Source organism: Falco naumanni, chromosome 3, assembly GCF_017639655.2.
Source record: "Falco naumanni isolate bFalNau1 chromosome 3, bFalNau1.pat, whole genome shotgun sequence".
NCBI classification, from domain to species: domain Eukaryota; kingdom Metazoa; phylum Chordata; class Aves; order Falconiformes; family Falconidae; genus Falco; species Falco naumanni.
In genome coordinates this window covers 31,170,956-31,188,178 of record NC_054056.1, presented here as the reverse complement: position 1 = coordinate 31,188,178, position 17,223 = coordinate 31,170,956, and the positions used below count along the sequence as shown (strand labels likewise).

The 17,223-nt window shown below is 41.7% G+C and overlaps 1 protein-coding gene across 1 annotated transcript in view; it reads right to left on the bottom strand.

The window, feature by feature from the left end:
- Positions 1-1,778: 1,778 nt before the first annotated feature.
- The window catches only part of BCL2 (BCL2 apoptosis regulator), a 96,392-nt gene continuing 80,947 nt past the window's right edge, over positions 1,779-17,223 (bottom strand). The window contains exon 2 of the mRNA XM_040588117.1: positions 1,779-6,569. Within this exon, the coding sequence (XP_040444051.1) occupies positions 6,435-6,569 (135 nt within the window). The 3' untranslated portion in view covers positions 1,779-6,434. The remainder of the gene's footprint in view (positions 6,570-17,223) is intronic.

The window sequence follows — 17,223 nt, the reverse complement described above, 5'->3', positions numbered from 1 at the left end:
GTGGTGCAGTAAACTACAGGCTATGATGGGATGCTTCAAGAGCTGCTGTGTTGTTTGTCCCTCTGTGTAAGTCAGTTTCTTGCAGTGCACAAATCTTGACTACTTGGTCTTTTGCCCTGAGTAAAATGTCTTTGAAGGCAGTTCTTAATACCAAAAAGTTACTTCTAAGAGAAGGCTAACTCATCTTAGTGCCAGATGTTATGTGAAACTTAAATGGCATGCAGTTATTATCTGGCCATTCATACTGGAATAAATTTAACTTCGTATCATTTGCAGTCTCCCTTTAAATTTTTAATAAGCTAGGGGGACAAAACCAGTAGCTAGAGGTACTACAGGACTGAGAGCCTGCCGCCGCGGAGAGACTGCAGCTGCCAGCAGTGCAGCTTCTGTGGAGACTTACAGTGCTTGAAACCTGTTGGCTACATTTTGAGAAGGCAACTTTCTGGTTCTGGCCAGCAAAACTTGTTTCAAAGGTGATTCTACCTAATTTTCAGATAGCCAAACCCCATCTTAGTTACCAGGTCTAACATTCATTTTGGCTTTATCCAGACCCCATCTGTTCTCTGATGCTTGGTCCCAGTGCTAAGGTAGGCGTTTAATCACGGGTGCTAATCTGTTCGTTTTTGAGAAAAACTGGAGTCAGGAAAGAGGAGAATCACTGATTTACCCGATATTGCTGAACTCTGTTTGCCTCCCTAAGGGAACTTAATTCCATCTTCCTTCGTTAGGTTTTTAGCTAGAAAAAATGACAATGCTGAGGCTACTTTCCTCCAAGTGCTTTTCCTCTTTTTTTCAGTCTCAGAATAATTGGAGTGGGGGTGTGTGGGGGTGTGGGGGGTGGTGTGAGTGTGTGTGAGAATGGCAGTACTTGTAGAACTGCAAATTTCCTTACCTTCTGCTTTGCAAAGGATTTAGTAACCTTGCTCTCTGCTGGACAGTTTAATCCCAGAGCCAAGAGGACATTCTGGTAGTTGTGTTCTGCTGTTGTTGCTGCTTCTTTTTGTTTCAGGCTGACTTCCTCCACCTTCTCTGTCTTCAGGGACACAGACAGAGGGGTGGACGTTTTGCATGTGTCTCAGTTGTCCTCGAAAGGCATTGAACTGCTAACTGCAGGCCCTCACCAGTGCATCCATGACAGCAGAGTGCACGCTCAAAGCTGCAAAACCCACTCGGGAAGCAGGGTAAATTCTTAGGGCAGTTAAATACTCATTACCTGAGCTCATTTACCTATGTTCTACGCGAACTAAAGCCACAGAAGGAATGTGGCAACAACTGTGATTTGAGGGCAAATTAATATGAGGCTTTAAAAAGCGAAATACCACAATATCTGGTGGAAACCTATTGTAACTGTAACAAACCTTCAGCAGTAACAAAACTGTTTCTGTTTCTCCTATTGAAACTTGCTATTATGCTTTTCCAGCTCCTTTCTACAAGGACAAAAAGTAGCATTAGCAAATAAACAGAAGGGTTTTGCTGCACTTTCCACAAAATATTACATGTATGGGATAGCAGAATGGGTGACACTGTCCTTGGGTCCCAACGCGTATGGTTACACCTGTGGACTGTATTTTGTGCAGCAGCAGCTTGTAAAACCTGGGTTGATTGCACCTCGACGCACAGAGGCCTTCAAGGAAGGCTAACGAGTACTGGCCAATGCTAAGCAGAACGTGCCAATACAACTATCAGGAAGGAAACATCACGTTTTGTTTATGGAATTACACTCAAAATGTTTGAGTAGTTTTTTATCAACAAATCCTAAACAATGCAAATGCAAACCAAGTAACTCACAGTGTGCTTTATTATTTTTTCACAATATTAACTAGACAGACATGGGAAGTTTAATGGCAGCATGTTCTTATAACATTTTAAAGACAAAGAACAACATAATCATATTAAATGATGATAAACTGACAAACTACATTACCATACATACATCATCCAAAGGTACTGGATAAACAATATCTGCTTATGTACATTTATGCTGGTGATAATTAAAAATCAAATATTCAGAAGAAAAAAATATGCTATTTAAATTATAAAAATATACAGTTTTTGTGTGGAACTCTTAATGCTGTATAACTTTTTGAAGAAGATTTCATTGTGTGATGAAGCTGCATTAATTTAGTATAGGAGTGTGGTTTAAACCAAATACAGACTAAATTAGCTCTTTTGTCTTCCTTCTATTTAGCCTTGTTTGAAAGAGATAGGAATGAAAAACATAGCTGGGCTTCTGCAATGAGAAAGAATTTTTATACTTATAAATCAAAAGGTGTTTAATTTTTTACATAGTACTGAGCCATTAACTCGTAATACAAATGAATCATTTTTCTAGCTTGTTTAAAGATAGAGGGAAAAAAAGACAGGCTTTAAACATGCTACTTCACTATACTTTTAATCAATAGGATTTCTAAGTTTGTGGAGTGCAGGTGCACAGCTAAGCAGAGTGTCATGCTTCAGGGTCAAAGCATGCAGTCCTTACGTATAGCTGACTCCCACTGCCTCATCTGGGCAGACTGTGCATGCAAGCACTGGTGGGACTGGGTCTGTATTCCTTGAACTGCATCGCCTTCGTGTTTCCCTTGCACATCTTGTTTCAGAGAAATGTATTTTTTTTATAGTTGTTCCTTATTAGTGCAACCCTACTCAGAGCTGTAGTCCCCACTCACAACACCAAATTGATGAACTTTTATAGTGATTGGATATCTGTTTTACAGTAATTTACAAATAATTTTGTAATTGAAAATTTTTAGCAATTGTAATCACGTAGTGCACACATTTGTAGCTGGTTTTAGTTAAAAGTTATTTTCAGACCTTCTTGGGTGAACTCCTGCATCATATGAAACTTGAGATTTTCTTACTTACCAATGTCATTCTCTGTATCTTCCAGCCCCCTTCCTTATACATCTATTCTCTGTTACCCCGATAACCCCATTACTCCTCTGGTGGATCCAGTGCTTGTTCTATTAAGAAATGTCCTCTGTGTCAGCTCTGATTTCAGAATATTGAACTTGCAGAATTTTTTTCTTGTTTTTCCATCTGCTCCTAACATAGTAATCTACAGCAGATCTTAGGTGAATTTACAGATTATTTTTTGTTTCAGAAGCAAAATATTTTCTGTCATTATTTTCTTAATAAAGGGAGTGAAAAAGAGTTAATGACAAATAAATTGAATACAGCAAAATCTAGTATTTCTCTTAAATTCATACAGATTTCCTGTTTTGCAGAAGACTGCCTTCAGAATTAACAAAGTTTTATAGTGAAGAGTAATTGTGGGGTCTCTGTAATCTGTTACTCTGCCCTTATATCATCCTTTTTCAAGGGAAAGGATGAGCAATGAACAAGTTCCAGGTAAGAGTCATCTTTAACCAAGGAGACATTTCAGTGATCGCTTTGTTTCCCTCCACTCTCCTCTTCCTTTGTTGTCCTCTGATCTTCTGTACCTAACCAACTTCAGAAGTGTCCCTCTTTTTTAATTTTTTGCTTTTCCTACTTGGATATGCTGGGAGTGGTCAGCTGTGTGTGCATACATAGTAACACAGGACGGATTTTCACTGAAGAATAGTCATGGAGCATGGAAGTCTGTAAGGCATTTTGTGGGGGAAAAAAATTCTTATGTGAAAGTGTAATGAAGAATAGGAAAGACAGGAATTATTGCAAAAGAAATGCAGGAGTGAGAGGAGAGGATTTTATTAAAGAAGTTCAAGCTTTTATATACATTCAATGTTTCTAATATGTTTTTTAATAAATGTATTATCAACTATCATTATACCTAATGCAGCCACAATACTGTACTATTCTGCAGTCAGAATGGGAAAACTCCATTAGCTCTTTAATAAAATAAAATCAACAGTCATCATGACTCTTCTTTTTGCCTGGTATTAACTAATACACTGGGAAGTCCAGTGAGTAGACACAACAGAACACAAAATCCTCAGTATTTATTTAAATGTGTATCATGTGTCTTCTTCATATTATTTCTAAAGCAGCTTTAAAAACTTTTGCCATTGGAAGGTATTAAAAAATAAAACCCATTCAAATTATCCTGGTAGTATAGCAGCACTGGAATTGACAGTTACTCTTTTACCACTTTTGACAATGTAAACCTTTAATAAAATAAACAATATTGAAACAATTTGAGGTCTAATAGTTCATGAACTTTAATGGGCGTATGGGCACAAATTGAAACGAAGACTAGATTGTGAAATGAAACATTAGCTCGATACCAGCCAACTCCAGTTGTGAAATTGGCTGCAGACAAATTCGGCTTGGAAGCTGAAAAAAACCAAAGCCCACACTCAATCCACAATATTCGGTTGCTCCCATCTCAAATATTTTTCATACGAACCCTACACGAGCATGCCCACTTCTGACAGAAGCACTCTGAAAACATTGCAGGTGCTTTTTGTTTGATGGTGAGATTTTTCTTTCTTTTTTTTTTTCATCAAGCATAGTTCACATTTTTGTGTTCTTAGAAACATTTCCTTTCTATGTTTCTATAAAATTAAAAGTCATTTCAAATTTGAAAAGTAAGCTTGCTCCATCTTTGCTCATACAAAGTGTAGGTGCCATGACTAAATAGCAGTAAAAATGCTGAGATGTACAACTCTTAAACAAACAAACAAAAAAGCAGCTTTGAAGACACAACATCAACTACAGCCTTAACATTGAACATATTACATTCCCAAGTTAATGGAGATATTTTGCATATAATGCCACAAAGTTATTCGACTGAAATCTTGAGGTTGAATCTACAGTTTATTCACTGTATTTTTTTCCCACCCTTAGAGCACTTATGTATTGTATGGTACATTTCATCCAGAGCTTTGCAACTTTTTCTTTCTGTGTCTGGATGTCCAAATATCCACAAATCCCAGATTTCGTAAGTTTCATAGAAAAAATAGGAGTGCTTGACTTAAACATTTGAAGCTGGACATTTCCATGCCTCGGAGCAGCCTGTGGGACACACTTCAGATTCTTCGATTTCGTCAGGGCTCTTGGCCCCCTCCAAGTGCACGGAAAGCCCCGCTTTAAAATGCATTGACACATCTGGTTTCAGAACACAGGTCTGTTTATAAAACTGTATACCAAGTACTCTGCATTATTTTACTTGAGTTGCATTTTGTAACGTGAGCAGATGACTTCACCCCCCCATACACCCCTTTTCCTCCACCCTATTTTCACTTAAAACGACAGTAGGCACCTGCGCGACCGAGGTGTCAGAGAGTCTCTGTCCAGAGAGAGGATCTGGAGTTTCTTCATCATCTTTTCTTCTGTAGACAGTCTTAGGAAATTATTAGCATGAAATAATTTTGAGGGCGAGGGGCAGGAGGATAAAGCTCACTTTCTTTTCCTGTTATGAAAATGAACTTGATTTTGGTGTCCAGTTTGATAAACAAGGATAGTCAGAGCTAATCTGTAACTCAGCTGAGGTCTGCTTCTTGCCAAATAAAATTAAGATCTTTTTCAACTTTCAGGGATTTAGAGACCACGTCTAATTGGTTTCAAACCCCTGGAGGAACTCAGTAAGTAAACAGGATTAGTTGCAGATATGAGCCCACTAAAGTGGGACACAGGTCAGGTCTTCAGACTCCAGCTCTGCTCTGTCGAAGCAGGCACTTAAGGTCTCCTGATGTTTCTGTGTCAGTAGCCGCAAAAAAAAGTTTCACTGCTGAGAAAATCATCGGAACAGCAATTTCCTGCAAGCCCCAAAGATTTAACTTCACACTTCTATTAAAAAAAAGTATTCGAGTTGACATGTGTTAGGGTATTGTGATTATGATGTGATGGCACAACCGGTAGCTTAAAAATGCGTGTTTACAAGGCATAGGCAATCATATTTCCAACTGTTCTCCTGTAGGTATAGCCAGGTGTCCTTCAAGAAGTTGCCATCTTGACTCCACGTATGTACCATGTTGAATCATTTACTCTTATCAGTTCTTGCCAGCAGGACAGGGTGAGAACTTTGTTCACACTGACCTTGTCTTTCAGATCCCTCCCAGCCATCTAGAAAATGCAAGAAAAATCAACACAATTATGCAGCCTTTAGCAGCTCAAGTAACTGCCCTTGTAAGTGTAAGCAGGTAGGTCTTTGTCAGTATATTTGCTCTTCAAAGATAAAATAATCCAGCCAGCTGCATTAATTAAAAAAAGAGCCTAAAAGACTTTGGGGCTCATTACAGTTAAGAATAACAACATGATGTGATGACAGATACAACTTGCAGAGTTTCTGAAAATAGCAGGTTAAAATGTAAATATCTTTTAATAAATAATTTTCCTGCAATGTAAAAATAAATGATATTTCCTTTGGCAGTAATAGCTGATTTAATCTTTAGCTGGGAAGTTGTTTTGCTCATAAAATATCATTGTGCTACAGAAAAAAAAATATTATTTTGTTGTTTTGAAAGACTTTTGTAATCCACGATAAATGGGTGACTCTACTTATGTCCAAGATAAGCGCCAAGAGTGATGCAAGCTCCCACCAGAACCAGACTCAGGATAGTCTTCAGAGAGATCCAGGAGAAATCAAACAAAGGCCTCATACTGTTGCCATACAACTCCACGAAGGCATCCTAGAAAGGGAAATAATGGAATATCAAAATTGCAGTAACTTTTTCAAAGAAGGAGAGCAACTTCTTCACACTCAACGATCATCCAGCAATCACACCAGCACAAAACCCCCACACAAACCTATTAAAATAGTGATTTTGGAGTTATGTTTTTGTACAGTATTTAGCACAAAGCTCTCCTGTCTATTTCTGTACAAATACTTCTGTAATTACTTACGGTTGTGACTTCTGCTTTAGGCATGCCCAGTCAAACAGAAGATATAGAAGCAGCATTTTTAACTACAAGTACCACCATTTTGGCTTTTGAATGTTGTTGTGTATACAAACAACAAAGGAGGTAAATTAACATTCATTCTCCAGATCTTTCATTTCCACTGAACATGGGGCATCTACATTGCTGGTCAGCTTTGCTGAAAATAAGGCAGTATTTATTTGGTTCCCTTGGGACTGGTTCAGAAGACCATGTGTAGTAGCCACAGATGCTTCTTCCATATGGACTGAAGCTGTTAGGGTTGTCACACCTTTGGTGGTCTTGCACAACTTTCATCAAAAGAGGTGACACCATGGTCCTGTGCTGCTGCTAATCATGTCTTGGATGTGGCAGTGGTCTGGCTGCAGGGTCTGTTGGGCCAACAAACTGATCTGATAGCCTTTCCTAAAAAAGAACTGTCTTGCCATGCGATCATCTTGTCAATCTGATTTGCCCTCCAGCCAAGATGAAGAGGAAGGGAAGCACACAGTGGTGCCACTTCTCACACTGCCCATGAGTCACCTGGTAAGAGGTGCAGGGGGAGTCCTCTGCCTCAGCCCTGCCCAACCCACCCTGGGTTTCTCCTTCAAGCTGCAGTTCCTCCATCTATGGAGAGCTGTTTTGTAAAGCTGCTCCAGGAAAGTCTGGAGGGGTGTGTAGGCACTGAATGGACAGGCTGTTTAAGTAGCAAAGATAAAGTTTTTGTGACTCATAAATACAATGGGATTTGGTGGGGGTAGCGGTCAGACTGGTGATACTCTGCATGTAACGCCTTTCTTTTAGGCTGCAATTCCTAACAAACATGAAGCTTCACGGCATTCCTGAGAGACAGATAAATAGTACTGTATAGTATGAAAGCAGTAAATAGCAAAGCTGAATGACTTTAAAAATGTGACAAAACTGATAGCATCATTTAGGGCAACTCTTTTATTATGCAGCCAACCGAGGTCTGCTCCCAAACTACTGAGATAAACCCGCGAAACAGCTATCTAATGTGGAGGGGTCTGTCTCTGCCTTTATTATGCTAGACTTCCCATTTTTGGTAGAAGTTAATATTCTCTGTTTATGTTACAGTGCCTTTAGCTATTTTGTAATGTTACTATGCTAGGAGGGAACCTGCCTTCTAAAAATGGATATATGTTATGGTTTACAGCAGGAATTAAAGAAAGAAAGGCCTCCATTATTAATATAAACCTTACAGCCAAGTTAATTTTCTGTAAATTGTGTTAAATTTGCCTCCATCATGAGCCACCTCTAGTTATTGTAAGAATAAGAGTTTGTGGTTTTACCACGAGAGGGCGTGTAAGGTTTTTTAATATTTTGCCATTTTGACTCCTATTCACTAGACATGGAGTGAGATTCAAATAAATAATAGGTATTTCCTTCCAAAACACGTTAGTACATTAAGTAATATTGGTGCATGTTGTAGGTAAGACTGGGTGTCAGTAGGTAAAAGTCGGTAACAGAATAGCTATAGCCATTGACCTGAAAATACGTCTGCTTCCTGCATTTCTCAATGCTTGTTCCTCCAGGCAATAATTTTCAAACTTGGGTTTCTAAAGGTATATTCTTAAGTGAAAGCAGCTTAACCTTTGGGGGAAACGTTTTAATGCAAACTCTTCATTCCGTAGAAAATTTGGCAACTTTTGCTTAGCTGCCTGGTTTTTGAAATAGACATTTGCAAACTCTGGCCTTAATATTCTGCTGTGCTGTTGCAGAGCTGAAAAAACACACTGAGTTTGCTGTGCAGCTCCTTGGAAAGCTGCTTTTATTTCTCCTTAAGGCTATGAAGTAACACAATATCCTAAAATGTTACAGACTGGGCTAAATCCTGTTGTCGCCAGTGCAGACTCACCGACTTCCATGGGAGCTTTGTCTATATGGGGAGTTCAAGATCAGGCCTTATAAAAATACAAGAGTAAAGTTCAACACTTGGTGATAGTATTATGGGTGGAAAAGAGAGGAAATGAAAAATACCCCAACATGGAAAAGCAAGTTATGTGAAAATGTTTTAACATTAAGGTTTTAATGGTTTCTTTCTTTGGGGAAGGTCTGACTTCTGTATATTCATGACAGCCAATGCATACACAGTGTCAACATCAAAATGAGCCTATTTTGTGCCTTCCCTCTATCCCAGTTTAGGAACATTCTTCCCAGGTTGTCTGTGAGACCATTTTGAATGATTTGGTAGAGCTCCTGGTATTGGCTGTGAAGATGGACAGAGGGTTACAGTAAAATTTGAAGACAAGGCAAACGCGTGGTATAACCTGTGGCTCAAAAGAGGAATGTTAACAAAAAATGTGCAGCATGCAGTACTTTTTTGTCTGAGATTATTACAACAATAACATGAACCCAAGCTAATGGTGTCTGCCCTATATATTACAAGTAGCTCTTTATGATTGTTCCCCCTCCCCTTCTCAAACATCCTGATTAGGCCTATTTCCGAAGCTTGTTTGAACAGCCTGTCACTATTTGTTTAAGTTTCAAACCTGTTTTAAATAAACACATGTCCATTTTATGTACTAAAACAAGGAGGGGGGGGGGGGGGGGGGGGAAGGGGAGGGGGGGGAAGTATGACCCATTGCTGAAAACTGTTTTAGCACAAAGAGAACCCTAAGCAGAATCTCAACTGTTTCATAAGGTTTGTCTCCTTCTGTAAACTCATGTATTTGTCACCGGATTTTTGTCACCTAAACCAGTCTGTTTAAAATAAGAGAATCTCTGCTAAAACAAGTCAGATTAAGGAAATTGCTTGAAACACTTGATGTCCTCCAAAAAGCACTCTTTATAATGAAAGCAAAGGTCCCTTTGGCAAATAGACTGAGGCAAGTTCTGGCTTGGTCAACCTTTCTGGAAGTCTTACACAATTGGAAAGAAAATGGTTGCAGGCCTTGCTTTTGAGACCTTCAAAATTTAATGGAAAGTTGTATCCTGGATGTAAAATTATATCAGGGCAGTCAAAAATTATATGGAAAAGAACTCTTCATTCAGCTCTGTAAGTTTTTAAAAAGTAATTTCTTAAAAAGCTTTTATTAAGTGAAATAAGTCCACTGCTGGTTTACTACGCAACTTTACATTGACTGTTTCTGTGAAGCAAGAAAGGTGGCAGTGGGGGAGGGAAGGATGCTCTGCCTAAGCTCCTGTTAGCACCAAAGCACCCAAGATGCCTGCTTCACCTACCTGGGCTTGACTGGCAGGCCAGGAAGGTTGCCCCCAGGGCAGCCCTCGGGCCCTCTTGCCTGTTGAACTGTATGAAGGGAGGACATAGTGTGTTCCTGGCTGGAGTTCCTGGGATTTGCAGGGAGCCCAGGGCAAAAGTGGAGTTTACCACTCTCGGAGGATTAGGAGGTATAATAGTGCACTGAGTCAGGGCAGCCTCAAAACAAAGCATCCAGCTCATGCTCTGCCACTCTTCCACAAGCCCAAATTCGGCAGCTCTGATCCAAGAAACAAATGGCATCTTTCACTACACAGGCATTCTTTGCTTGCACACTGAGCTGAGTTTGTTCCGTCTCGGTCCTTCTGCAGCTCAGCCTTCACCCCTGCTTGAGAGGCAAGGTGTGAGTACCTCGGCCACGGAGGAGTACGTACTTCCCATAGGCTGCGCCCAGCAAAGCAGTACGGATCTGACGGCTCCTTACGGAAAATACGGAGGGAGAAGGAGGTTTCAGCCTGGCATTTCTGACCGAGGGGGCGGTGGGGAGAGAAAACACAAGGAAGTAAAGGCTTCCTTTTTCTACCTGAATCAAACAGCTGGTGAGGAAGTGACTTTATTTCCCTCGTTATCATTGGGTTGGCAGGATATCCTCTTGAGCTACATTGTATTGAATGAAGAGCCAGTGAGACTTCCATTTTACTGAACGGGAATTGCCTTGCAGCTATTTTACGCTGCCCTCTCTGTGACTCCAAAACAAACAAACAAACACACGCTTGCTCCTGGCTTTTGAAGAAACTTGCACAGGTCTGAACAAGGCGGCTTTGCCATCTGGTATGGGGCAGGAGAGGGAATGGCATAAGCTCCAATGCCAAGGTTTAGCAGCTGAATGACTTCTCCTTCACCCCTGCCTCCACCCAAACAACATAAATTCTCATAAAAGCTTTCGTTCCCGAATGGTAACTCATTTCAGAAAGAGTTTGGGGAGGGAGGGAGCGGACAGAGCTGGTTAAATCGTCCCATGTTTTCTATGCAGTGAAACCTCATTAAAATGTCATCTTGAAGCTAACGAGGAAAGTTCTTGGAACACAAAAACTAGACAGATCTGTAGCTGTTCTTTTCCCAAAGAGTTTATGGGTCTTTTATGCAAGCCTAAGTCATGAGTACATGCAAATAAGGACAGCTCAGACCTTGACTGTGTTGTGCCGACGTGTGGTGTTTCATGAGGTCGATATCTTCAGAGAGGCCGCTATCTTTTTACGCCTGGGAGTGCTGACATGCTGGCAGTCCAGCCAGGTGCACGTTAGCAAATTACAAGGGGAGGGAAAAGAAAGTGTCACCACACAAGCCCTACCGACCACGGGCAGAGAACCTGCCTGGGGAATGGCTTCAGCACATGCACGCCAATCAAACCCCCATCCAAACTTTTCTTTCCCCTCCTCGCTTTTGCCTGTGGTAGAAATGGGTCTATTTTGAACTCTTTGTTTCCACAGTGCCCCATACAGTCTTAGGTCTGCAGCCGATGTGTCAGTTGCTCGCTGCGTAGCCTTGTTTTTTCTCCAGTGATATCTGAGGTTTCTGACTTCGGGCAAAACTGGTTCTCATCACAGTGGTCTTACCTAACTTCTTTGTTCCTTGTCCTTGCTACCTATTTGTATAAATTCTTGCGTCGGTGAGCCTTTGAGCGTGGGGGTGTATCTTGCAGTCTTGCCAGGCTCTCACTGAAGTCTGTGTTAATTGAAATCAGTGGAAATATTATTTGCATAAGGCTGATTAAACATGGTACTCAGATGGAGACTTCTAAGGAGCAAGGACTAATTGTGGTTAGGTTTGTTCATGAAAACCGATGCATATGCTTAGAAATATATACATGTGAGTGGTTATAGTAATGGGGGTGACTATTCCTCCTGTCCACACTCCTAGAGAGTCACCCTGCTGGCAGACAGATTTCCTCCAGACCACTGTGAGATGAGGGACAAACCCAGGCTTTGGTGAATGGTCAAGCCATCTCTTTAAACACAGGATTTGTAAGGTGTTGATCATTCAGCTTGCATGGAAACCCTTGCCGTGTTCAGACTGGGCTGCATTCTTGTTAAACCAAGTCAGCATGAGAAATGTTTCAGTAATTTAGTCTTGGCGTCTCTACTTAATTCAGTTAGACGTGGCTCTGCAATATGCAAAAGCCCAGACCTAGTGGAGGCTGCCTTGTTTTCTTATTCCTGGAAAGGCCCGCATTAAAATGAGGTATTTCTGGCATCAGCATAACAGCTGTAATGTCACTACAGCAGCTAGCTGGTGGTATTTAATGGGTGCCACTGCTGAGGGAGCAATATTAGCATTAATGAGAGAAAGAAGGCGAGAAGGCCTTCTGGACAAAATTGTTGAAGTTCAAACAACATGCTCAAAGCTGCTGTACTTGATCCTTCACAATTTTCTTTGCAGATCTCTTGTGGGTTGATAATCCTAATCCACTAACTTGCTGCTTGTTTGCATCGATATTTAGTTTATTTTAGTTTTATTTTCCGATGGTACCCTACTTAGGTAGAGTGCTGGAAGCTGTGTCTAACTTGTACCTAGAAAACAAATGTGTCCCTGCTCGTATTTTCATGAATCTCAGATGCACCAAGAGCTACTCAGTTTTAGGCCAGCTTCTTCTCCTTCTATTCAAATTTATCAAACCCATTCCAGAGAGTTTACGTTGACATACAACAGTAAACTTAGCAAACACCCGCCTATGGATTTGTGGATCACTTTGGAGGAGAAAACAAGTGTCACGGAGTTGTTGGGGGGACTCACCTCATCCTGTAATACTGTTCTTACGCCTGCATCCTCTGAAAAGAAGCTAGATGCATTAGGACCTCTGTCAAACCTTAAGAATGACTTTAAAATGAAAAAAAATGACAAAACAGGTCTGAATGACAACACAGGCCTGTTTCTCTCAAGATGTCTAAATTCTGTCTCACTCATAATACTCTTTCAATATGAGCACCCTTACACTGGAAAGAGCCTACCAAATTTAAAAGCCCAGATCTGAAGATCTAGCTACAGTGGGTATGTTGGTAGTAGAGGGAAATATGAGCACATCCCCCGTTATGCTCCCCACCTGCTCCAGCTGCCCGTGCTGCTCTCGGGCCACCACGCAAGAGTTAAATCACATAACCACCTGAGAAATGGGAACTGAAAGTAGCTGCTTGTAGAAATGCTCAGAGTGCAGTGGCACAGCATTTGTCATCAAGGCCATGGAGGGGTTTACTTAATAAGCGCATCCAGCTGTGCCGGGCTCGAGGCACAAGTATTAGCGGAGGTAGAGAGAGGAAAGCAAGACAGCAAGGCTGTCGGTCTGGTGACGGGGGCCTGGCGCGCGGCGGCCTCGGCCAGAGAAGCAGTGTGTGCGTGTGAGCAAGAAGGGTGAAACCGAACCGGTCTGAGCAGGTTGTCCCATTGGCTGAACCACGAGGGACCAGTCATGCATTTTTCTGCTTCTTGTTTTAACATCCCCCAGGGAAACACTCCATCCCGTGTTTGTTGCCTCAACACTTCGTTCTGATCCAAATCCCTTTGGCTTTAACTTGTGCTCAGCATTGAGCAAGAGCAGCACAGAGCTGGAGCAGCCACCCTGGCGCTCCTCGGTGCTCCGGCAGCAACAGGTCACACAGAGCTACCGGCACCTTCGGCAGAAGTGCCACCCCTTCCTCACGTGACTTGCAGCAGGCTCTCGGTTTTTCTAAATCTTGTGGCAATTAGCTGATTTACAGGGCCAATGAGACAACATAGCTAATATTATGGTAAAGTAACCTCATGATAAATCTGCAGTTTAATGAGTAAGTGCAAATAAAGCTTATGCTGTAGACTTCAATGGACAGTTACACTTCTAGCAGCAGCCACCTGGAAAATACGAATTTGCGCACGTGTTTTCCTTGGCAGCCTACATCTCATTAGCAGCCCAAACCATTTCTGCTCACCTGTAAAAGCTTTATTTTAAGTAGAGAAGAGGCAGCATTTTTTGGTCATTGCTTTCTCTTGCCGTTTCCTAAGTCAGCCCTTGGGTGCTGTACTCTACCGGGAACCGTGTGTCAGTTTTAGCCGTAGGGCAGGCAGACGTGTCCTGGCAGGCAGGCAGCTGGATGGAGCAGGCTGCGAGTGCCCCCCTCCCGACACGGTGCGTGCAGGAGTGGAGGCCTCTTGGTGGCTTGCTCCATGTTCTCATCATTTTGCAGCTAAGTGATAATGGGAAATTAAAATAAGGGGAAGTTCCTAGTCTGCACCTGCTCGGACAAGATGTTTGGCTTTGGTTTAGGTGCCTCCCCTCCACTCCTCCTTCTTGTCCTTTCGGTCCTGTTCACCACTTAGGCAAAAAGCACAAGACCTGGGAGACAAATGGAGGGTGAAGGAGCAGGGAAAGGAATGAGGAGAGTCTGCAAGTGGGAATTTAGACAGAATGAACTGTCTAAATAAGAGAGGTGAAAACTGCCTGTTGCCACAATGAGATGAATCCTACTTTTAAGCCAAGATAGCTTTATGAGTTGCTTTGCTTTATGGGAGACTCGTGGGTTAAGGTTTGCTGGCAAATCTTGATATTTTTGGGTTCATCTAGAAAGTCCTTTGGCAAATGCTATCAGGTAAGAGCTAACAGGGACCACATGAAAAAAATAAGGAAAAGTCAGAGTGTAAGAATACAATTCACGAACAGAACGAAGGACTTTGTTTTGTTATTCAAAACAGCTCAAATTCATTTGCATACACAGTTGTAATCCATTAACTATGACCATTAGATTTATTCAAATGCCCCCACGCAAAACCAAAATACGAAACTTAATACAATGCAAACCACCTCTGCCCCTCCACCTCCAAACCCAACAACAAAACAAACAACAGGCATCCTGTAGAAGCGGGATCTTCTCCCACCCAAAAGCAAGTACCACTGGCAAGTTTGAAAGCAACACACCTCCTACCCATATGCATACTTCAGTTTCTCTGTAAAAAGAATTTCTTGCTGATACAAGAAAGGGCAGAAATTCTGCATGTTTCCTTCTAGCAGGAAGCTTTAAAACTGACTAGCAGCAGGAGAAGAAGGGTTATACTGTACTTCAGGGGCTTTGCTGGTGTCGCTGTTCTGGCCAGATCCCTTGATGAAGGCATGGCTTATACCAACTGCAGGAGCCTTCCAGCATGGTTGAAGTACCTCCCAGACAATGTGAGTTATACTGGCAAAAGGACTCCTCTGTTTGGTGTAAGTCTGCGTAAGTCTACATAGTGGGGAAAGGAATCATGCCAAAATAGTTATCTTTGTAGGCTAGGGATGTGATTTTTTCCCCATGAGATAGTTATGCTGGCCAGACTTTGTCATGTAGACCCTAGGAACTTTTATTTGCAAAATAAGACTGTAATTTATTTTAACCAGATGTTCAGCACTGATCTGTGTCTGTGCATTCACAACACACTCCAAGTTATTTTTACTGTGAAAGACATGTACCTTGGACACCGGTGAGTTTTTAAAAACATAACTCTGAAACTTTAAGGCTGTGGTGGGTTTTCTTTCCTTTTGGTGGTGATGGGTAGTTCCCAGAGAAGTAAGCTGGTGTTCTGGGTATTGAGTTTTGCTCCTATCAATCAGATCCTCTACAGGTCCTGTAAGGCAGAAGTCTCAGCTCTCCCGGGTATCAGACATTCACATCAATTGCTGGAGCAAGTCATGCAGTTCCTTACAACCTAATGGTTGCTGGGAGCATAGGGTGAGAGCTGAGGTGACCTAGGATCTCTCTCTTTTCAGTAAAGAGCAGGAGGTACGAGTGCCAGTCCTCTGAAGAAACAGAACCCTCTTTGTTTTCTTTCATGCCTGGTGTTCTTGAGAGGAGACAGGGGCTGGTTCTGCTACAGGACAATGATCATCCAAGTGGTCACATAGCTGTCACTGGAGCCTGATGTACCTACCACTATCAACAAGTTACACACACACATCCTTGGGAACAGCTGAAATACAGCTTAGCCTGCATTCCTATGGCCAGTCATTCAAAACAGAAACTAAAGGGTCTGGTTAACTGCTGCTTTTTTTTTTTTTTTTTTGCCCTTTTTTTTTTTCATAAGCCTGCATGTCCTTGCTGATCATTCACAAAGGGCTGAGCATTTATATTTCCTGTTGACATCCTTTGAAAGGGAGAATGCCAATGGAAATTGGATCTTTTAATGAACAATTTCTGTGGACAGCATGTCAGATGAAAATTCATGAAGGATTTAAATCTATCATTGTGACCTTGAACTAACAGCACAGGGAAGGAGAAGGCCATTAACTTAGGCAGGAAAGAAATTACTTCATGTGTTGGTGTTTCCAAGTGAGAAGAAATTTCATGTAAAATTTCAGATACTCAAAGGAAAGAATAAAAAACAAAATCAGGGATATCAGCCAAGAAAAAAATAAATGCATTACCTATGAAATCAGACTTGAAAGCTTTCCTACTTTCTAAAATAAATAAGACCCCACAGATCAGAAATTAAAAAAAAAAAAAAAGATATAGGGTCCTAAATTTCATAATTTACTTTTTTAAGTACTTCTAAGTGCAGGTGGATCCACACAGCAGAGTGCAGTTCTATGGAGAGGAAAAGAGAACTGACTTTGCACCTCAACAAGCCTACTCAGGGGCAGGTATAGAGGTACAAGCACCAGGTGGGCTAACGATTCCTGCTGCGAAACTAGTGCAGTCAGTGTTAGAGGCAGCTGAAGTATCCCTGTGCCGTGCCATGTAGATGTGCCCTGAGGCAGTACCAGAGAAATAATGATGGATCCTGCTGTGCACAGAGAGTCTTACGGCACCGCGTACCCCGTACAGCAATGTACGCTATGACTCTTGCACCAGCAGATGCTGCTGAAAGGCCAGTCTCTCTTGCCCGGTCACTTCAAAGTAGCCTCAAGAATTTCATTAAAGCATTTATCTGCCATTAAAGATCTACCCTTGCTTAAGAGCCAGAGGAAGTGATTACAAGAGCTGAGGGATTCCCCTGTGGTAGAAAGGAGAGGGATTAGATCTGGAAGTAGGCACAGCAATCATCTAGAGGATGGCCACAAATAACTCCTGTGTGTAACTACCTCCTGCGTCTGTCTCTCTTTGGAGGAGGACCTGTACCCATCCTGATGCTCTTCTTATTGGTGTTCTGCCATTGTTGTCAATGCACTTCTACCTCGGATCTTCCATCACCAACATCTGCTGCTTCGACCCCTGAGTAGGAAGGCACAAGCATGATTTCCATCAGCTTCGCAT